General features: G+C 36.1%; 1 protein-coding gene across 1 annotated transcript in view; it reads left to right on the forward strand.

Annotated features, from left to right (window-relative positions):
- The window catches only part of sdk2a (sidekick cell adhesion molecule 2a), a 432,880-nt gene extending 410,414 nt beyond the window's left edge, over nt 1-22,466 (forward strand). Inside the window, 2 exon segments of the mRNA XM_030142001.1 lie at nt 8,973-9,102; nt 21,960-22,466. Of these exon segments, the coding sequence (XP_029997861.1) occupies nt 8,973-9,102; nt 21,960-22,373 (544 nt within the window). The 3' untranslated portion in view covers nt 22,374-22,466.
- The last annotated feature ends 1,125 nt before the right edge of the window (nt 22,467-23,591 follow it).

Below are 23,591 nucleotides of genomic sequence, written 5' to 3' on the forward strand. Positions count from 1 at the left end.
GATAATGCTGTGTTGTGTTCTCCTCTTCCCTAACAAGTCAGTCTTGAGAGAACGAGCAGAGCCTGGAGGAGCCGAAGCTTCTGATTTGAAAGTCTTTCGACGCCCTCGTTGATATTCAGAGTTTGTGTGGAGAAGCAATTTATATAAGGGGAAAGCACAATACCAGCTAATTAACATTCATGAACTTATGCATGGGCTCTTTGTCTGCCCATCACTGCTTTAGTCAAGGGGTGTTCATGAATCGGAGCAGGCAGCTTTCTTATGGCCTTGAGTCTACAATTTCTCACAAATGCAGCGCTCGGAAACTTCAGTAGAAAACACAGCACCAGCATCTGTCTAGTGTTTTCGAGTTCATCTGGGGGGACTTTGGCTCTCTGGCTCTTTGATAATGTTCAGGTAAACATTAGATAAGAGGAGCTTCACAGCCTCTGCAGCATGACCAGCAAAAGGAATGTCTGTATTTGGACATTGGACGGTGGTGGGTGGATGGTCATGTGACTGCGCTGGAGGTCTACAGTCTACGTCCTGGCACTTCTCCACCAATGTCCAGGAGTCTGTTAATGCCATACTTAAACAAATGAGGTTTTGCCGCTTTTTAAAGGTGCTGGAGACTTTTGTGACCAATTTTTCATCGAATCTGTCAAACCTCAGTCATATCCTCAGTATCACCAATCTGTCAGTCTGTCTGTCATTACTCACCTGAATCTCCTGCATCACGGTGAACAATTTCAAAGTGTCATCCACCATAAACCAAACGTGTGTTTACATTCAGAGCCAGGAGGGAACTCGGGCATCTTCGGAATTTTGTCGCGACGTGCATTGTGGGAAAGGGAGGTTCGCACAGCCAGCAGCAGTGGCAGCATGACCATATGACATCATATGGATGAAACAAACACGCGAAACGTCTGAAACATGGAAGCAGCTGGAGGAAAATGTACAGAGGGAAGGGAGCTCCTGCTGTTTCTGTGTCGTGTCGTTAGCATCTGCTGCTGTCAGGTGGCTGCATGAGCCTCCGTTTCCCACAATGCACGTTGCAATAAAATTCCAAAGATGTTCTGATGTTAGTTACGAATTAATAGAATTTGAACATTTGAGCAGGATCTTAAACTGTAATGTCTGTAAAACAGAATTAACAATTTTAACAAAGGAACATTTTGTGATATAGCATTAGATCCTGTTGTGATCAAATACAAATGTGTTTAGTATTTGTGCACATTTCTGGTATAATTAAATTCTTCCAGGAAATAATCATTTAAAAAAACAAACAAAAAATTGCCTTTTTAACAATATCATGATATATCGTGATGTATCGTATTGTGATCCTAGTATTGTGATTTGTATCGTATCGTCAGATTCTTGCCAATACACACCCCTAGATGTAATGGCTTCCAGGTGTGCTGGAAGAGGGAAATATCTAAAACATGCAGGATACCGGCCCTCGAGGACCAGAGTTTGACACCCCTGTTTTAGATGTTTCCCTCTCCAGCACACCTGATGGTCATCATCAGGCTTCTGCAGCAGTGGCAGCTGCTCGTCCTTCAGACAGGGGAAGCTCATTGTCAGCTTAATAAAAAAAAAATTGTCAAGTTATTTAAACATAAATTCGGCCCTCCGTTCCTTTTTAAGAAAATGCTCAGTGACCTTATCGTACCAAGTAGGCGTCTTTTCCAGGGACTGGACCAGTGTCCTCTGAATGTCCAGCAGAGCTGGGCTGCTTAGACGGCCTTGGCCCATTGTGTTGTGGGTGTAAGACTGGAGCCTTTGGAAACTACAGATGCTCCTTTCACTCCGACCTAGCCGACAGTATGATTGATTTAACTATCTACAAAACGATATTAAATTCAAACAAGAAATGATTAAATTATGTAACTGAAAGAAGAAAACAGTGAAATTATGTTAAATTGAAACAAGGAAGTCCAATGAGTGTGTTTTATTTACAGTGCAAGAAATGAATGAGTAATTTCGTAGTGGTTTCTCTGATTTCACAGCAGAATACGCGATGGTATTAAACTGAACTGTGTCAGTGAAGGAGCAGATCTGAAACTAGCTGTCAATCAAACCGGATTCAGCCTTTCAACTGATCCTCCAATCAGCACGTGGAAGCTCGGCGTCCAGCCCGGCCGAGCTCCGCCCACAGCTCCATTCACCCCCCGAGACGCCGAGCGTCCAGGAGCGGGACAACATGGTGGCATTTATCCAATTACCGTCCAGTTTTGAGGCAATGATAAAAACTGTTCCACTCAGTCCCATTGAAGTGCATGGACGCTGAGCGTCTACGGACAAATGCACTGAGCAGAGATCGAATGAGAAAACAGAGACACGGGAATGGAGGAGAAGTGAACAACATCAAATCTGTTGGTTTGTGATAAAGCTGATTCTGAACGAACTCGTCTGTGAGATGAACGTGTTCTAGCACATTTGTAGTCAATGAAATGTCAACACAACCGAACAGATTTAACCATTTAATTTTCATAATTTTAGGGGAAGCTGAGCTTCCCTTACAGTCTATGAGAAATCATCTCTGTTCTGCAGTGCTTGATGATAGGTTTGTCATATGAATCAGGTGTGTTGGAAGAGGGATACATGTAAAACATGCAGGATAGTGGCTCTCCAGGACCAGGGCTGGTGACCAAGGTTATTATCGTTAACAAAAACTAATGAAATGATGAAAACTAGAATTGCAAAAACATTTTTAATAACTGAAATACATAAAAATTATAATTAAAAGAAAAAAGCAATAACTGAAACTGTATTGTGTGTTTACAAAACTAAAACGTATAAAAATTAGGGATAAAATTCCCTTCGTTTTCATCTTTGTCAACGTCGGATTGATACAAAATTGATTTATTTCCCTCAAGCAATTTTTGCTGCGGGCACCATATGATATTTAACGGTCCGTCACTTCTCGTCACTTGTCGTTTAGTCGTCTTCTGGTCCCCACTCTACCTGGAAACATGGAGACTAAAGCTGGGAGAAAGCAGCAGAGTCCTGTATGGGATTTATTTGAATACAACGGAGAAGAAGAGAAAAAGATATTTTAAAAAATAGGACCAATGGCCCTGTAGCTTACCGGCACTTCCTATCTCTTATAGTGGGGAAATTTTTCAAAGTCACACCAAATCCAGAATCAAATCCAGATCCAAATAATTTCACTAACTTTTGTTGACATCATCATAAAGAAGCTGTATGCCAAGTTTGAAGTCAATCGGAATTATAGTTTCGGAGAAGACGATTGAAAGTTTTGTAACAGACTACAGATGACGACAGACGACAACAGACAACAACGATGACGCCGGAGGCCGCATGACGACAGTAGCTTACGGCCTGTTGGCCGGTAAGCTGAAAACTAAAATTAATACTAAAATTAAACTAAAACTAAGCATTAGGGGAAAAAAAACTAATAAAAACTAGCAAACCTGCTCGAAAAACGAATTAAAACTAACTGAATTAGAGAAAAAAAAGTCAAAACTAAATAAAACTAAACTATAATGAAAAATCCAAAACTATTAGAACCTTGCTGGTGACCCCTGGTGTACGCGTTTGGCACAAATGCGAAGAAAAATCTCCGTTTTTCCAGATTCCAGATCTGCTACATGTAAACGTACTCTTCCTGGTTGGCCCGTGCCCTACTGTTTGCAGTTAAAATGTGTCCAGTAGTTATTACATAATCCTGCTGACAGATGTTAATGAAAACTTAACCTCCTCGTCGGTGAAGGAAAAGGGATGTTGGTTTTATATTTTCCAGCGCCCACAATTGGGTGGACTGTGCAAGTTGTGCATTGGAGTGGAAGCAGTCTTTGCTGTTTTCTCCTTGACCAAAGAGGCCAAAGAAGGGGATCAAAGGGTGGCTAGTTCTGTCTCTTTGAAGAGGTGCCATAGTCTTTGCTAATGATCTGTGGACTAAGGAGGAAGAGTGGGAGGGCCCCCTGTGGGATATTTGAAAGGCTGAGGGAGAGAGAGGCTTGATTAGATAGATTAAACAAGGGGGAAAATACAGTTCTCTTAAATAATTTAAGTCTCACAGGCAGTATTTTGGTGTGTGATCAGGCGTTAGACGGATCCGTCGGCCCTCCCCCTAAACTCGTAGGCCCCTTCCCTTTAATGTTTGACTCAACCTTGTCTGAATTACAAGTAGTTTTTTTTTTTTCCCTCACTCCACAGCTCATCCCTTCACATCGTCTACTTTAACACCGATAGGCGATGCCCCTTTGTTGTGTCAACGCCTTCACGCCCGTTGTCATGTTGTGTCTCTGCAGCCCCCACCCCCACCCCCTTTCTTGGCGTTCGTATTCGCGTAGATATCTTCGAAACGTATTAATTTCGTGCAAGAGGTCGCTCAGGTTGCCTCTCGCTTCACGCCTCGGTATTAAACTCGACATTGCATTTTATGCTTGTCTCTTCTGCCCCCACATACACTATTTTCCATTTGAGATCATTAAAATATTCATGCCCTCTCTAGTTTATGTAATTCCTGAGTCTTTTTACTGAAATCACCTACACTGTAAAAAAAAAAAAAAAAAAAGGTCTTATTCCGGCAGCAGTGGTGCCAAAAAAAATACTGTTAAATAACGGAAAATAACCATCTCATAAAAATATGGTCATTTTCCATATTTAAAATACAGTTTTCTGCATGAGATTTTGCATTTTGTTTGTGACTTTTTAATGTTTAATAAAGAATATTTACACGTGCAGAAGCCAATAATGTAATAATAGCCGATAACGTAATAAAGGCCGATAACATAATAAATTTGCCATTTTTAGAATGTAAAAGGCCAAAAACTTAATATCTGGCCTGCAACGTAATAAAAGTCCAGAACCGATAACGTAATAACTTTTGACCAGTAACATTATAACTTATTGGCTGGTTATTATTATTATATTATTGGCCTGGTAAAAACAAAAATTCTTTGCAAATGTAATAACTGAGCTAATAACGCAATAAGTTATAACGTTATTGGCCAAAAGCTATTACATTATTGGTTCAGGACTTTTATTAGGCCTGATATTAAGTTTTTGGCCTATTACATTTTAAAAATGGCAAATTTATTATGTTATTGGCCGTTATTACGTTATTACGTCACGTTATTACGTTACATTATTACTATTTTCAAATTATAGGTTGTTATTACATTATGGGCTTCTACAACATGTATTAAAACAATCAAATTACATATGTGTGTGTGTGTATATATATATATATATATATATATATATATATATATGTGTGTGTGTGAGTGTATATGTGTGTATATATATATATATATATATATGTGTGTGTGTATATATATATATATATATATATATATATATATATATAGACAGGGTGGGGAAGCAAAATTTACAATATTTTGAGGCAGGGATTGAAAGACAGTGTTTGACCAATTAGTTTATTGAAAGCCATGAGAATTTAAATTTTCAAATCATATTTTACTGCATTTCTAACGGTCTTGTTGTCTACCTCAAGTTCAATTGCCATTTTTCTCATGGATTTGGTTGGATCCTTTAGGATTTTGGATTTGAGAGTTTTAATAAAAGCTTTGGTATGTTTTTTGTTGCTTCCTCCACTTCCAGACTTTCTGGTAATAGTTTTGCTCATAGTCATTCTCTTCTTTCCATTCTAAACAGTCTTTATGGACACTCCAACTATTTTTGAAATCTCCTTTGGTGTGACGAGTGCATTCAGCAAATCACACACTCTTTGACGTTTGCTTTCCTGATTACTCATATGGGCAAAAGTTTCTGAAAAGGTATGGATAATAGTGTTAGGTATGATTATGACATCAATATATGTTTGGTTTCAAAACAATTGACGTAGTGCCTGCTGAGAAAAAACAACTAAATGTTCATTGTAAATTTTGCTTCCCCACCCTGTTTAATGAATGCGTTAACACAGTAATAACGCGTTAACTTGCCCAGCCCTAATATATATATATATATATATATATATATATATATATATATGTATATGTATATATATATATATATATATATATATATATATATATATATATATATATATATATACATATATGTGTGTGTGTGTATGTGTATATATATATATATATATATATATATATATATATATATATACACACACACATATATGTATATGTATATATATATATATATATATATATATATATATATATATATACACACACACACATATATGTATATATATATATATATATATATATATATATATATATATATATATATATATATATATTAGGGCTGGGCAAGTTAACGCGTTATTACTGTGTTAACGCATTCATTAAATGACGCAGACCATTTTTTTAATCTCACGTTAACGCCGATTTATTATTGTTCAGCCTTTCAAACAAGTCTTAGTTGATTTATACATACGGACTCTTATTTTGAAACTCATGCTTTTATTTTTCCAGTCCACACGCCAGTGCTGTGTGTATTGTGTGTGTGTGTGTGTGTGTGTGTGTGTGTACTGAGAGGAGAAAAGAGCGAACTTTAAGTAATGCTGAATCAAACTATGTGTAACTCCTGCAGTTCAACGCCTGTATGTATCAGTCATTCTGTTGTTCGCTAAATAATTTCACATGCAAACGTGCCGTTAGAAACATGTTTATGACGTTATTTTGGATGTGTTTATTACAATGTGTTATTAACATGTTTAAGCTAATTCGTTTATGCTAGCAGTCGCAGATGGGTTGCTAATTCTTTATGCAGGCTCATGTTAAGTTTATGTAAATTCATTGCTTGTGTTTAGGTCTAATATGCCAGCCTTTGAACTAACCTTTACTTATTTACAATGTGAATGTTGTATTAGCCGTCATTTTATCTCCATGCTAACTTGAATGGGAAAATCCATAGACACGCTAACGATTAGCATTTACAGCTTAATTTAAGATTTACAACGTCTTTTTATCCAGCAACAAAGGTTCACATCAGAGATATTTGATACTATTCATTCTTACAACTGAACATAAAATACTCACAGGCAAACGTTTTTGGGGCCATACAAACAGAGTGAAAGAAACGTCTGTTAGTTCCTTCTTATGTTCAAACTGACTACGGGAACACTGAAAGGACAAAACATACGTTAGTGCAACTTATTCTGACCACTTCAGGGCCCCTTTTGCTTGATTTGAACAACTGAACATCACATATTATTGGGCTTATTAGTATTAGTGCTGATTAGTGGGTTTAAGACTCCTGTCAGTTACTCACAACTGTAAATCCACTGGTGGGGACATAAACATGTGTAAAAGTAGTGGTTTTTTACATGGACATTTTCATTTTAAATGTCTTCAGATGGTGGGGTTGAGAAGGACACAGTTGTTTGGAAGCACTGACGTGTGCAATTATTTTTATCACCGGCGTACTTCCAGTCTGAAATATCACTGAAAGGCAATACACACTGTTGATGCCGGCAACCCCCCCCCCCCCCAACAACTATGTGATTAATCGTGATTAATTGCAGAAATCCACGTGATTAATCGTGATTAAAAATTTTAAGCGCTGCCCAGCACTAATATATATATATATATATATATATATATATATATATATATATATATATATATATATATATATATATATATAATTTTTAATGAGGCTAAGTTGTACAATCCACTGATAAAAACTGTATTTGGACAGTTTATCAGTGCTTTTATATGTTATATATTCACAAAAATACATTTATTCAACATTTTTGCTGTGAAACCTCCCGTAATTACACAAGATATTTTTCAATTAACAAACAAATCTTGTTGAACTTATAGAACAAATACTTCTTTTACGGTTAATTGTCAGTAATTTTATATTGTTTTATTTTTTTTTTATTTTTTTTTTTTTACAATATTTAACTTTAAATTAACAGTTTAATCTCATAAATAGAAAAGAAATATTTGTGAAATTACAATACATTTGCAAACGTATTTTAACTGTATTTTTCTGTGAAAAAAGAAAAAAAAATTTCTTTTAAAAAATTTAATTTTTTTGGTCATTCACAGTTACAGTTTTTGACCTGTAAAATCACAGTCTATTTTTGTCATTTCATTGATATTTTCCTGTATCTTAAAAATACAGGAAAAATCTGTAAAATAAACAGTGAAAATTCCGTTAAAGCAGATTTTTTTTTTTTACAGTGTAGGCGTACTCCCCTCTGAATGCCCTTTTTAGTCGGAGTTACCGCGCCCGTGTACTGATGTACCTCGGTGATGTGAGGATAGTAGTTAACGGACGTTTCACCGTCCAAGTCCGTCTCGGCCCGACCTTGAACGCAGCAGTAATAATCGCTGGAGAGGAAGGAAAATAATTGTGTGCGCAGATGTCCTCCCTGCTTCTCTTTAAGGGCTTTAATAACTAGAGTCAAAAGAAGCCAGGGGTCCTTTTACTTGACCTGCGCTTAAAAGAACTTTATCATACTTTGCCGAGTTCAGGGCTGAGTTTCTCGGCTTTTCTGTTGCGAGACCTAAATATGTGACTAACTCAATCTGTATATGCATTCAGCTCACATCAGCATAACGGATCCTTTTTATGAAAAAGGCTCAGATGTTTTATGCAGGATCCTGTTTGCACATATCATGACGGCTGCGGTTGAGGTTGAAATCTTCTCCTCCTACTTCTCCCTAATAGATATTTTGCAAAGATCTGATGGAAATAGCAGCAACAATGTGACCAGGAATAGGCTTCCAGGAATCTACAAATAACCTCGAATCTGTGTATTTGGGGATGTGAAAGTTCTGTTTTTGTTTTTTGTTTTCTTACTGTTCTGCAGTTTTTCATTAGTCACCAGTGGTGTCAGCAAAGCCAGGGATTTTTATTTACCTCCTCGAAATAGAAAGAGAGCCAGGTATACTTTTTTTTTTTTTTTTGCCAAGAGAAAAGTGATGACGATCATGTTATTTTTTTTTTCTCTAACCATCAGTCCTCAATATTAGCATATCTCGTTCACTCTTTTTTTTTCTCCCTCTCTCTCTCTCTGTGCTGCCCAGGTCTCCACCAAGACCCAGCCCTGGAAGTCTGCACTACTCAGATGAGGATGTCAGCACTAAGTATAATGACCTTATCCCAGCGGAGAGTAGCAGTCTGACCGAGAAACCCTCTGAGATATCCGACTCGCAGGTAAAAGCAGTGACTTTGGCTGGCAGCCCATGCCCTTTCCATGTCTAGAATATTCAATCAACTTAAGTTTCAAAAAGTAAAACTCCGCTGTTTCGGTTCCACAATCTAACAAAGTCCTCCCGGGTAAAGACATAACCTTTCCAAATTTAAAAGTCCTTTTTTTTTTTTTGCTTTAAATGTCCGTCACTTTTCTCTCATTTACATCTTTTCTGTTCTTCTGTGTTTCATAATAAGTGCTTTGTGAAAACTGAATGTCCTCTGTCATATAGTGACTGGCTGACATCTCTGGATGTGGCTTTTTATATTAATTTATCCCACGGGAAGGAAGTCCGAGCCAGATTCTCATGTCTCCAGTGTCTTTGCAACTAATTAATTTCACTCAAACAGGAAATATCATCTAAATTCAGGCTGTTGTGCTCCAGCTCTTCTTGTGATTATGTTCAGACAGTAGTTCTTAATGCACTATTCTAATTTTTTGGTGAAATCCCAATTTTTTTCCTGTGCTCGTTCATGTTATACATTAAATGCCACCAGATTCTCGTGTCTCAAGTGTCTTTGCGACTAATTAATTTCCCTCAAACAGGAAATACCAAAAAGATATCGGTCACATTTCACTGTTCTATTTTCTAAAACATAAAATTATAATAGAGGGTATGCACATACGTCACTTGATGATCATTGGACCCCAGAAATTGCAAAATTTATTACCTCCGCCAAGGAGGTTATGTTTTTGCCAGGGTTTGTTTGTTTGTTTGTTTGTCTGTCTGTCTGTTTGTTTGTTTGTCTGTCCGTTAGTGTGCAACATAACTCCAAACGTTATGGACAGATTTGGATGAAATTTTAAGGGTTTGTTGGAAATGGGATAAGGAAGAAATGATTAAATTTTGGTGGTGATCGGGGGTGGGGGGGCCCACGGGGGGGGCCACTGATCAGCCTTGGCGGAGGTCTGCGCTCTCCGAGTGCTTCTAGTTCAGTAATGTTTCTTTGTCTCTTGATGACTGTGTTGTTCTTGTCTCTGCCAAGATGAAAAACCTTGGTGTCATATCTGACCAGTCACTTGCTTTTGATAAGCATATCAAGGAGGTGACTCGAATATCATTTTTTCATCTTCGAAGGATTCCTAAGATCAGGCCAATCCTGAGTGACAAAGATGCTGAAGTCCTCATTCACGCTTTCATAACATCTCGTTTGGACTATTGCAGGGATTAAAGCAAAAATTTTTCATCTGACTGAAAATTTTCTTCTGGTCAAAATCATTGGCCACTTTTAAAAATGATGCAATACAATACTACTATAGCGTACAAGTTTATATAGTCAAATTTGGCAATACTGTAAAACACACTGAATGGGAGAGTGTACAGGTGTAGAAGATTAGTAACATGGGTAGAAAAAATGTCATGAGTGGTATTGGTGGGGGGTCTGGGGGTCCTCGCCCAGAAAATTTTTAAAGCTTCAGGTCAATTTTGGTGTTCTGTGGTTAATTTTAAAGGGTATGAAAACCTTTGAAGCAAGTGAAAATAATAACTAGAAGAAAACCTTACCGCAAAAAATGAGTGAAAAACTAAAATAAAGACAAAAACCATGAAAGATCTGATCGAGAAATCAAGAGCTTTACTAAGAAGTAACGTTAGCCAAAACAATAAGTCATTTAAGGTTTGATTTTACTCAAAAATACAGCATAAATGAATGTTAGCTGACACCAAACAGGATCCACAGATCTAGGTTTGGTTTCCTGGATTTGTGGATCCATCTACTTCTCTTTTCTTTGTCATTCGGTGTCTGTAAAACGATAGCTCCCACTGCTTTTCAAATCTGTTCATACAATCAATCGCACAACAGCTCTTCCCCATTTTTTATTACCTCTGCCACGGAGGTTATGTTTTTGCCAGGGTTTGTTTGTTTGTCTGTCCGTTAGTGTGCAACATAACTCAAAAAGTTATGGACAGATTTTGATGAAATTTTCAGGGTTTGTTGGAAATGGGATAAGGAAGAAATGATTAACTTTTGGGGGTGATCCGGAAGAAATCCTGGATTCTGGATCACTTTGAAATTTTCGTTAACATTGTGGTAAATGGGGCCAAAATTTTCGTTTCCCAATATCTCGCTTAATAATTGACCAAAACTCATGAAATTTAACTCAGGAATTGACAATGGGGTCCTCTATCACATTTCAAAGGCTGATCCGGATCTGATCCAGAAGGCGGATTTGATCTCAATTTATATAAAAAATGGGGGTGCCCTTACTTTTTGGCCTACTGTGCCTTTAATATTAAAGGTAGAAATTTCTGACAAGCGCCATCGTGTAGCTCAGTCAGTTCCGCATCGGGAGTATGCCACCGGATTTCATGTAGCTTTAATACTTAAGGAGCTAGATCCAGAAGAAAACCACCATTACGAGAAATGTGATTTTCGTGAATAACTACTGAACTAATAAGGATATAATTATGAATCCCGTTGCTAATGGTATGTTTTCATGGTCAAGGAATCTTAAAATATAGATAAAATAAATATGGGACTAATATTTATGGTGGAAATCACAATATGGGGGAATTGTGCAAATCTCATGCAATTTGACTCAGGGATTTACAATGGGGTGTTCTATCAAATGGCAAAGACTGATCCGGATCTTTCAAAAAGTTATGGACAGATTTGGATGAAAATTTCAGAAAATATTGATACTGGCACAAGGAACAAATGATTAAATTTTGGTGGTGATCGGGGGGGGGCACTGATCTGCCTTGGCGGAGGTCTGCGCTCTCAGAGTGCTTTTCTAGTTAATTTTTTTTATTTATTTATTTTTTTTATTAGTGATAGTTAACAAGACAATGTGGACAGAAAAACAACAACACATAAACAAAGGGAAACTCAAACAAATAAACAAACAAACTAAAAGCAACAACAATGACAGAGTATTGACAAACAACAACAACAAAAACATCATATTACAAAGAAAAAGATCATAAATGTAAATAGCAACTAAACCATATAGCTTGGTTAGGGGTGATAGGGAAAAGGGGAAGAGGGGGGTGTAAATGAAAGTGAGAAAGAGAGAGGGGGGAGTGAGGGGGAAAATAATAATTGTTGTAAGAATACAAAAATATTTAATAATACCAGTAGCCTAATTTGCTAGAATTATTGTGGCAGCGGTAGCGGCGGAGGCAGTCACAATACTACTAGTTAAATAATTTAATATTTGTAACAATGTATTTGTATCAGTTACTATCTGTTTTGAGTTTATACGAATCAGTTTAAATGAACCCTTTCATGCACAGTGGTCACTCCAGTGGACAGCTATTCTACAGCTGTTCTCTTGTATATTCATGAATTTTGTTGTTCTTTTCGTTGTTTTTTTGTTTTGTTTTTTGTTTTTTTACACATATCTTTATTAAAGTTTTAAGACACTACATATCTTTTCTGACATTAATAGGTAACATTATGTCGATCTCTCCTGAGCATAAACCTCCAGAATCACAAGCCCTCTCCATAGTTTTCACACAATTTATCAGTAAATACGTGTTTCTGTGCGTCAAAAATTAAATGTGTGGTGTCCAGCTGAGTGGACATTTTTGCCACTTCATGAAAAATAGGTTCATAAGAATTTTTTTTTTTTTTTTTTTCATTATTATTTTTTGTATGTATTTTTTGTTTGTTTTTTTTTTTTTTTAAATATTTTTTCATTTATTTATTTATTATTTATTTTTCAGAAGAAAATTTTCAGTCGTATTGTTTTTTTCATGCCTAAAGAGGAACAAAAACACTCAGGAAAAAATTTTGATTAAGGTTCTCATAATTCGTGCATGAAAGGGTTAATATGGCTATTATATAATAATATAATAGCCATATATATAACATGGCCCATTTTTTGTTAAATATTATTTGTCAGTTCAGACAGTATTGAAGCCAACGCTGTCACTCATCTCCCTCTGTCTGCCACTCAGTGGGCGGAACCGCGGTGACTTCCGCTAGCGGTGACATCACGTACATACCCTCTATATCTAAAAAGAAAAACAAATGGATCAATCTGTTTTTAAGGTGCTTGCTTGTGCCGCTAAAATGTTTGTGAGAGCACACACAGTCGGCTTCACGTCCCAGAAAACATTTGGACAGATTGACAAGTTGAATGCCCCGCCTTCTGCTCTTATCCTCCTCCAACCCATTTTAAGGCCCGCCCAGGTGTTCACTGCTGCTTTGACGGACAGGTGACGTCCACACACTGTTCATGAGCGACCTATTCAACATGTCTTGTATGATTGTTGGCAGAACTCATAATGGGTAGATGGAAATTCTCTGACGACTGGCTCATAAATAAATATAAATAAGTAAGTGAGTAAGTAAGTAAGTAAATAAATAAATAAAGACTGGTTGGAATCTGTTTTACAAAGACATCTGGAAATTAGGGTCTGGAAAAAGTACGGAATTTAGAAATTTTAAATATAAGATCAGACACAGGTCACATATGGGCAAAAAAAATCGGATTTGGGCCACATTTGCCGCAGTCTGAACGTAGCCTTAGTGATGGTGCGGAGCAGGGAGGTCCGACGAGGAGACACGGAGGTTAGAAGTGATGAGGGATGATGAATACCAAAGGCAGACCGGGCGTTAGTGGCAGATCGCGAACATCTGTTTTCCCACACTCGCGCTGGGTCTCCCTGGCCAATTTATCTAGTACCTGCACAGTCAAAACATTGTTCAACCTAGTTTGAACAAACACTGCTCTCCCGGGAGACACAAACTGGTGTTATTCTTTTTCCTGCGCGTAGCCTCCCGATGTTTACCTGACACTTGTGCAAATAAACGGTGCTTCAACATCTGTTGAGCTGCAGTACCTCAAAAGAGCTATAGATGGGCAGGCACTTGTCAGGCTCACAAATATGCCAACGGTGCAATGTTTTCTCGGAGAGTAATTTGTTCTTTTTTTGGACTGCTTGGGTTTTTTCAGTCGGTGCTTTGTCCAAGAAAATAGTGGGGTGATTTTACCGCTGAAAATATCTGTAGGATTTAAGTCTGAGGTCATCCTGTGGTAACACTAGCAATATGTAATTCTGATGCACTGGAGGGTTTTTATTCAGATCAACAAATACATTTCAGTCATTTCAGTTCATGTTGTTGTGATATTTGTTCTTCAATCAACAATTCATCAGTGATGCGAGAGCAAAAAAACAACATTTTTTAACCCTGTCTAACCTTGTAAACATATCCTATTTTGTCTTTAGTTCATGTAGACCCCTGTGCACAGATGCAAATTATTACTTCATTTACCTTTGTCATGGAAGTTTCTAGCACACTGGACACAATATTTGAAGCAAGAGCACAAAAGTCACTGAATAGGGTTAAGCGTATACTGTATATCGTTACATATGTAAGAATATTGAGACAACAGACCACAGTCGTCCAAAGCCTTACCCCCTGCTGTCTGACCGACAAGAATTTTCGGTAACACTTTACTTGAAGGTCTAGTTTATAATGCATTAAGCGCACATTCATAAGACATTATAATGCATTTATTATGCATTATAAAAGTCATTATAACAGTTTACGATCATGTAAAACAACTTATACCAAGGTTAATAAAGTATTATAAATGTAGGCATCATGTATTATAAATTCAGCTTTCATAATGTTTTATACGACCATACCAAAGCAGTGTGAAGGAATTTATTTTTTTAGGTGGAGAACTTTTGTTAGGTTTAGTCACTGGTCCCTATACCCATCTATTTTAGGGATTTCATATTTATTAAAAAAAGAAAAAAAGTATGTGTTTGAATTGACAAAGATTTAGAGCTGCCACATTATTTTTCATTTATGTACAAAGCAACATGTAACACTTGTATTTACTGTCTCTGTTCTTTTAATGTTTTGTTTTTGCAAAATAAAGAGTTATTCAGAACACTTTGATGTATAATTTTTTACTTAAACTTTACTTAGAGCCAGCAGATACAGCTCATACGTCATCATACTTGTGTTATAATATCATCAGTCATCCTTTAACTTATTACTGATGTTTCTAAGGCATTATTCAGTTTCAGAAACTACATGTCAGAGCAGTTCTCTGTGTCTTTATAACTGGCTATAGTTCTGATGGTTAGAATGTGTTCTGTAACCCAGGACCTGAGATTCTTCCTTCAAACACTGTTGTCACTTTGGTATGGATGTAGAAAACATTACAGAAGCTGAATTTATAAAACATTTTGCCTACACTTATAATACTTTATTAGCCTTGGTATAAGTTGTTGTACATGATCATAAACTGTTATAATGACTTTTATAATGCATTATAATGTCTTATGAATGTGCACTTAATGCATTATAAACTAGACCTTCAAGTAAAGTGTTACCGAATTTTCAAAGCTTATATCAGCTAAAATTTACTTAGAGGGTCAAATGAGTGGCCATTTTTGTCCAAAATTTAAAAAACAAAAGTTGTAAGAAATGCATAGAACTGTGTTGAAATAATGCTAATCCATTTGTGCACAGACTACTGATATTATTTGACAGTGGAAGCTCTATTTTCAGAAATATTGGGTTTTGAATAGCACATGTATGTGAAAACGTGACATTACCCATGATGCTCTGGTCAGTACCAGTACTTTATTAATAATAAACTTATATACTTACTATTGCTAATTCTCCTCTTCTTCATAAATGTTAGTATTGTGGATCTAAAACAATAACAGCTGACGCAAAAACACAAAATGTGGCAGTGGACAGATGTGACATGATTGTTACGGATCCCATCATACTGATGCTCGGCAGCCATGTTTACCTCCGCCAAGGAGGTTATGTTTTTGCCAGGGTTTGTTTGTTTGTCTGTTTGTTTGTTTGTTTGTTTGTTTGTTTGTCTGTCCGTTAGTGTGCAACATAACTCAAAAAGTTATGGACAGATTTGGATGAAATTTTCAGGGTTTGTTGGAAATGGGATGAGGAAGAAATGATTAAATTTTGGTGGTGATCGGGGGTGGGGGGGCCCACGGGGGGCGGGGGGGGCACTGATCAGCCTTGGCGGAGGTCTGCGCTCTCCGAGTGCTTCTAGTTTTAGAAGTTTTAGGAGTTTTTAGAAACGTTAGTTTTCGGTGCCTGTAAACGTAGCCTAAATACATTCCTTTTATTTATTTAGTAATTAACTGACTATTCAGGTACAATTTTTTTTATTTATTTAACCTTTATTTAACCAGGAAATGTCCCATTGAGATTAAGAACCTCTTTTACAAGGGTGTCCTGGCCAAGATAGGCAGCAGCAACGCAACACATAGTTACAAGAATACATACAACATACACACACACTCGACAAAAACAGATGATAAAAATTGCATGTACAGGCAGATTAAGAAAAGCAAGTGCAAGATATGGAATTGGCCTCAAGAACTCTCAGTTTGGACTTAAAAGTGCTCAAAGAAATCAACTCAGTTAGTTTCCAGGCTTTCTGTAACTGATTCTATGCATGAGGTGCAGAACAACTAAAAGCCTTTTGACCCATTTCTGTACGGGCAAATGGAACAGACAGCAGAATGCACTCATTTGTTCGAAGAGAATCATTTTCAGAATTTCTCTTGTCAATTAAGGTACAGATGTAGCCAGGCAAGAGGCCAAGTATGGCCTTGTATATAAACAAGTACCAGTGGTTGGTCCTTCTGGTGTTCAGAGCAGGCAGGCTACAATGAGCATTCTGTTGGGTTTCTGTAAATTGGCTTAGAGTCTGGTTTTGACCAACTCTATATGTAAAGTGTCATGAGATAACTTTTTTGTTGTGATCTGGCGCTATATAAATAAAATTTGATTGATTGAGTGATTTGATTGGTTTTCCCCTGTAAGTTGCTTTGGAAAAAAGCATCTGCCAAATGCATAAACATAAACATAAACATAAACAATGCAGGGAAACACAGTGTATAAATCAGTGGTTTCCAACCTTTTTTATCTCGTGACCCCATTTTAACATCACAAATTTGTGTTGACCCCAGACATTCAAAACTGAGACTTTTTTTTTTTTTTTTTGCTGAAATTAATTTGTTTTTGATCATGTAGTAGTTTGCTATACTATGTTGCAAATAAACATTAATTTTAGTCACATTTAGTCTATATAATGTATATTATTATGGACGGAGGCAGAAAAGCCAGGTGTAGATTACTGCACAAAGTGAGAATTTTATTTTCCTTGGTCAGGATATGTACAGTCAGTCCAGCTTGGATTTACAAGGCTGACAATTAATACTGAACAAACAAGAACTCAAACTATGAATTATGAAAGAGCTGCAGCATCTGAAACTGACCACAATGAACATTTGACAGAGAAACAGAACCACAGTGCTGCAGTTTCAGGTTCAGTTTGTCGTGTCTATTACACTGGTCAACAACAAATTTATTGTTTAAGTGTTTTGAGCTGATTTCGGATAATTTTGGTGTGCTGAATCCAAAACTCACATTAATTTTGCTCAATCAGGTCAACTTTCTGAACTATGCTACATATTGGCTTTTTAATATTTTTGCTTACATTTATGGGCATTTTCACATCATATGATACAAAATTCTTTCATATTTCTTGCAATAAACGAGTTCTGAAGATTTTACTTTTGCCAATTTATGATTAATGGGTTTTTTTAATATTACAGGTGAATGAAATGGCTTCGACTAGAAGATCTTGCAAAAATAAGCCTGACGTATTCTGCTACATCTGCGGTGAATACACCACAGGAATCCTGTTAGAAAATGATTTTTTTTCTCTTAAAACCTATTTCGGGTGAGAACTATGTAAAAAAAATCAACTGATAAAGTCACAAAAATGTAATCAATTTTGTGAGAAGATCAAATTTTTCAAAATCAAATTAGCAAAAAAACCTGACCTGATTGAGAAAAACAGATGTCATTTTTGGATTTAGCGGTGCAAAATGGTCCTAATTCAGTTGAAAAGACCTAGACAACTTGCAAAAAACATTTTTTTGTAACCCAGTGTTATGTATTGTAATTGTTTCTGTCAACTCACCATATATGTTTTATTAGTAAGTTTTTATTTTAATTTTTGTCAATTATAGAAATTTCAGGCAACCCCATTTGAATTCCAGGCGACCCCAGGGTTGAAAAACACTGGTATAAAGAATATATAGCATTTAGCTAGTTTGCAACTCCCATGCCTGGTTGGGAGAAACACATTTACATTATAAATAACAATAAAATAATATAAACAAATCATATAAAAAACCCATTCACATCTACCATACACACTCACACACTCACATATTATACATTATTCTACAAGTATTTCAGATGTGTGTGTATTTTCAGTAACTCATGGCTGGTTTACTTGCTCCAGATAATATTCTAATGCGGTGCAGAAACGGCATTAAAAATGGGCAGGAAGTTTTATTCATGCACATCTTTTATGCATTCTCTCATTTGTAGATAAAGCCTGTAGTGAACTGGGTCACAATGGTTTGTTATTTTTAAACCCCCACTCCCCTACCCCTCCCAAAAAAAAAAAGAAGAAAAAGTTGGTTGAAACTGTGGTCTAAACATTATCTGTGTCCAACTTTAGGCCACGCTGGTGCACATTTATCACATGGGTGCTCCACAGAACTGTTGGTGAGCTCTTCTTTGTCACAGATCCTCAGTAGAAGTGATGATTAGTTCTGCACAAATGCAAATGGACTCAGATTTACACTGGGCGCTGTGGAGTTAGTTCTGGGTATTTGTGAGGTTTGTTTGTAATGATGGTGCAATAGAATTAGACTGTGTTTGAGAACGTAGAAGAGTACAGCCCCTTTTTTCTTTTTTCACAGAAAAATACGGTTAAAATACATTTGCAAATGTATCACAATTCCACAAATATTTATTTTCTATTTGTGAGATGAAACTGTTAATTTAAAGTTTAATAGTGTAACAAAAAAAAAAAAAAAAAAAAAAAAAAAATATATATATATATATATATATATATACATATATATATATATATATATATATAACAAGATAAAATTACTGACAATTAACCGTAAAATAAGTATTTGTTCTGTAAGTTTAAGAAGACTTGTTTGTTAATTGACAAATATCTTGTGGAATTACGGACGGTTTCACAACAAAAATGTTGAATATATGTTGTGAATGTATAACATGTATAAGCACTGACAAAGTGTCGAAATACAGTTTTTATCAGTGGATTGTATGACTTAGTCTCACTGAAAATTGTGTGTGTGTGTGTGTGTGTATATATATATATATATATATACATATTTATTCATTTATTAAAAGGTAATTTGATTGTTTTAAAATATGAAAATATTCTTTATTAAACATTAAAAAGTAAAAAAACAAAAAAAAATCTCATGTAACGTTAGGGCAAAAAAACTAAATTTTAATTATGGAAAATTACCATATTTTTATGAGATGGTTATTTTCCATTATTTTACAATATTTTTTCAGCACCCCTGCTGCCAGAATAATATCGTTTTTTTTCCTTTTTTTTACAGCGCAAACAAAGAATTGCCTTTTTAACAGTATCATGATATATCGTGATATATCGTATCATGATCCTAGTATTGTGATTTGTATCGTATTGCCAGATTCTTGCCAATACACACCCCAGTCCCTGTACACTTTTGTCTATGAGCCCTCCCTCTCTCTCTCTCTCTCTCTCTCTCTCTCTCTCTCTATACATATATATATATATATATATATATATATATATATATATACACGTACACACAAGCAAGGAATGGATGAACGTGTGAATATAAAGTTTGACAGTTTGAGTTGTTCGTTAAACACAAGCTGTAATTAAAAATAAAGTTGTCCTCTAAAGACGGGCAGTGGGGATGGGTAAAAAAAGAAAAAAGAAAAAAAGAAGTGGATGTGGTTCTTTTATGCAGTTAGTGTTTTGTACTTGTACTGTCTTCACTGAAGTACAAATCTGAAGGGTTTGAACTATATTTGACTGTTTCCACTTTACTACTTACATTAGACAACATTACAGCTCAGATGAAACGGTTCCGTTATAATTGCCTGACAACTTCAATTACATTTTAGATTAAAAATTTCATGTCCCCTCTGTTCACTGATTCTTTTTATTTATTTAATTTTTTGTCCTAAACTGAAAGATGCAATGTTCCCTAATGAGCTGAGAGAATTCTCATCCTTCTTAAATTAAATTTATATATTTTTTAAAAACCTTGGATGAAGTGAAAAATGCATGTTCAGAGGCCTGAATATCTGCACTCATGAGTAGTTGACTTTTTGGACATAGCCCATTTGACAGTACACTGAAAAAAAACTAATTCTTACCAAGTGTTTTTTTCTCATTTCTAGTCCGAATATCTCATCACACTTAAAATAAGACGTAATCACCTAAAGAGGAACTTTTCTGTGAGATACAAGAACTGATTTTTAGACAATAGATCTGGAAAATCTGATTTCAAGAAATCTTATCAAGATAATTTTCACTTGTTCCATTGGCAGATTTTTTTTTTTTTTTTTTTTTTTTGCTTGAATTCAGCAAAAAAATTTGAATTAAGCAAAAAAAAGTGCTTGAATGAAGGAAAAAATGTTGAATTAAGCAAAAAAAAAAACAAAAAAAAAACTTCAATTAAGTAAAAAAAAAAAAATCTTGAATTAAGCAAAAAAAATTGTTTGAATTAAGGAAAAAATGTTGAATTAAGCAAAAAAAAAAAAAATTAAGTAAAAAGAAAATCTTGAATTAAGCAAAAAATCTTGAATTAAGCAAAAAAAAAAAAAAAAAATCATGAATTAAACAAAAAACAACCCTTGAACCCTTGAATGAAGCAAAAATAATGCTGATCACATCTTAAATTCTCTTATTTAAATTATCTGACATTATCTCATCTCATCGTATCGTATCATATCTTACCTTTATTCCATTCCAGCTTCATTGACAGTAGTGTAGTCTGTCTGAAGTCTTTTCCAGTCCTGGTTCTAGTTCTGTCATAGAAGTAAAAACCCCTGAACACGTCTAACTCTTCTTCTGTGGTTCTTCTTCTGTGCTTCTACTCGTCTAACTCTTCTTCTGTGGTTCTTCTTCTGTGCTTCTTCTCGTCTAACTCTTCTTCTGTGGTTCTTCTTCTGTGCTTCTTCTCGTCTAACTCTTCTTCTGTGCTTCTTCTCGTCTAACTCTTCTTCTGTGCTTCTTCTCGTCTAACTCTTCTTCTGTGCTTCTTCTCGTCTAACTCTTCTTCTGTGGTTCCTCTCGTCTAACTCTTCTTCTGTGCTTCTACTCGTCTAACTCTTCTTCTGTGCTTCTTCTCGTCTAACTCTTCTTCTGTGCTTCTTCTCGTCTAACTCTTCTTCTGTGGTTCCTCACGTCTAACTCTTCTTCTGTGCTTCTACTCGTCTAACTCTTCTTCTGTGCTTCTACTCGTCTAACTCTTCTTCTGTGCTTCTTCTCGTCTAACTCTTCTTCTGTGCTTCTTCTCGTCTAACTCTTCTTCTGTGGTTCTACTCGTCTAACTCTTCTTCTGTGGTTCCTCACGTCTAACTCTTCTTCTGTGGTTCTACTCGTCTAACTCTTCTTCTGTGCTTCTTCTCGTCTAACTCTTCTTCTGTGCTTCTTCTCGTCTAACTCTTCTTCTGTGGTTCTACTCGTCTAACTCTTCTTCTGTGGTTCCTCACGTCTAACTCTTCTTCTGTGCTTCTTCTCGTCTAACTCTTCTTCTGTGCTTCTTCTCGTCTAACTCTTCTTCTGTGGTTCCTCACGTCTAACTCTTCTTCTGTGGTTCTACTCGTCTAACTCTTCTTCTGTGGTTCCTCACGTCTAACTCTTCTTCTGTGCTTCTACTCGTCTAACTCTTCTTCTGTGCTTCTTCTCGTCTAACTCTTCTTCTGTGGTTCTACTCGTCTAACTCTTCTTCTGTGCTTCTTTTCAGGGCAGCGACAGCGAGTATGAGATGGATCAGAGTCGGCAGAAGACCCACTCCTTCGTCAACCACTACATCAGCGACCCCACCTACTACAACTCGTGGCGGCGGCAGCAGAAGGGGGTCTCTCGCCCCCCCGCCTACGGCTACTCCCAGCCCGAACCCCTGGTGGAGCAGGAGTCACGGCCGCACCCGCCCCCCGTGCCCCCTCTGCCCCCCCTCCTGCCCCAGAGCGCCCCTTCCCCACAGCCCCAGCCCCAGTGCCAGGGCACCCTGTTCAGGCCTAAGGGAAGCCGGACTCCCACCCCCTCGTTGCTGTCCTCTGACCCCCCCAGCCAGCACGGCAGTACCCTGTACCGCCCCCCCAGCAGCCTGGGCTGTGCCGCTCAGGCGCCCACCGCCGGCTTCTCCTCCTTTGTTTGACACATGGCTCTCCTTCCAATAACAACAGGACGCTGAGGACCAGTCTTTGATTTTTGTTGTTGTTGGTTTGATTGTGTTTTTCTTCTTCTTCTTCTTCTTCTTCTTCTTTTTTTTTTTTGAAATCTTTCGTTTATTCTGTCTTATTGACAGAGTCGTTGCTCAATATTAAGCATCGCAGGCATCTTGAATAAGCGCTTTCTCCTCTGTGAAGAGTGTGTTTGTTGCAGAAGTAAATCTGTATCATCAGATTTGGAATTATAAAAGACATTGAATTTCTAGCACTGATTTTTTTTTCGCACTGAAATTAAGTATCTGAATTTTTTTTTTTTTTTTGCACCTGGATTTTTGCACCTGAATGTTTGCATCTGAATTTTTTTAATTCTAAATTTATGAACATAGTTGAATTCAGAGACAAACAATTCAGATACTTAATCTCAGTGCAAAAAAAATCCAGATACTTGATTTCGGTGCAAAAAACAAAAACATCCAGATTCTGAATTTTGATGCAAAAAAAAAAAAGTTCAGACACTTAATTTCAGTGCAAGAAAAAGTTCAGATACTTAATTTCAATGCAAAAAAAAAAGTTCAGATACTTAATTTCAATGCAAAAAAAACAGTTCAGATACTTAATTTCAGTGCAAAAAAATTCAGATACTTAATTTCAGTGCAAAAAAAAAAAATTAAAATACTTAATCTCAGTGCAAAAAACAAAAAATTCAGATACTTAATTTCAGTGGAAAAAAAATTCAAATATTTAATTTCAGTCCAAAAAAATCCAGATACTTAATTTCAATGTAAAAAAAAAATTCAGATACTTTATTTTAGTGCAAAAAAAAATTCAAATATTTAATTTCAGTCCAAAAAAATCCAGATACTTAATTTCAATGTAAAAAAAAATTCAGATACTTAATTTCAGTGCAAAAAAAATTCTAATTCTTAATTTCAGTGCAAAAAAAAATCAAATACTAAATTTCAGTGCCAAAAAAATCCAGATACTAAATTTCAGTGCAAAAAAAGTTCAGATACTTAATTTCACTGAAATTAAGAAGTTAGTTTCTTTCACTGAAATTAAGTATCTGAATTTTTTTGCACCTGAATGTTTGCATCTGAATTTTTATTAATTCTAAATTTATGAACATAGTTGAATTCAGAGACAAAAAATTCAGATACTTAATTTCAGTGCAAAAAAAAAAAATTCAGATACTTTATTTCAGTGCA

Source organism: Sphaeramia orbicularis, chromosome 8 (genome assembly GCF_902148855.1).
Source record: "Sphaeramia orbicularis chromosome 8, fSphaOr1.1, whole genome shotgun sequence".
NCBI classification, from domain to species: Eukaryota; Metazoa; Chordata; class Actinopteri; order Kurtiformes; family Apogonidae; genus Sphaeramia; species Sphaeramia orbicularis.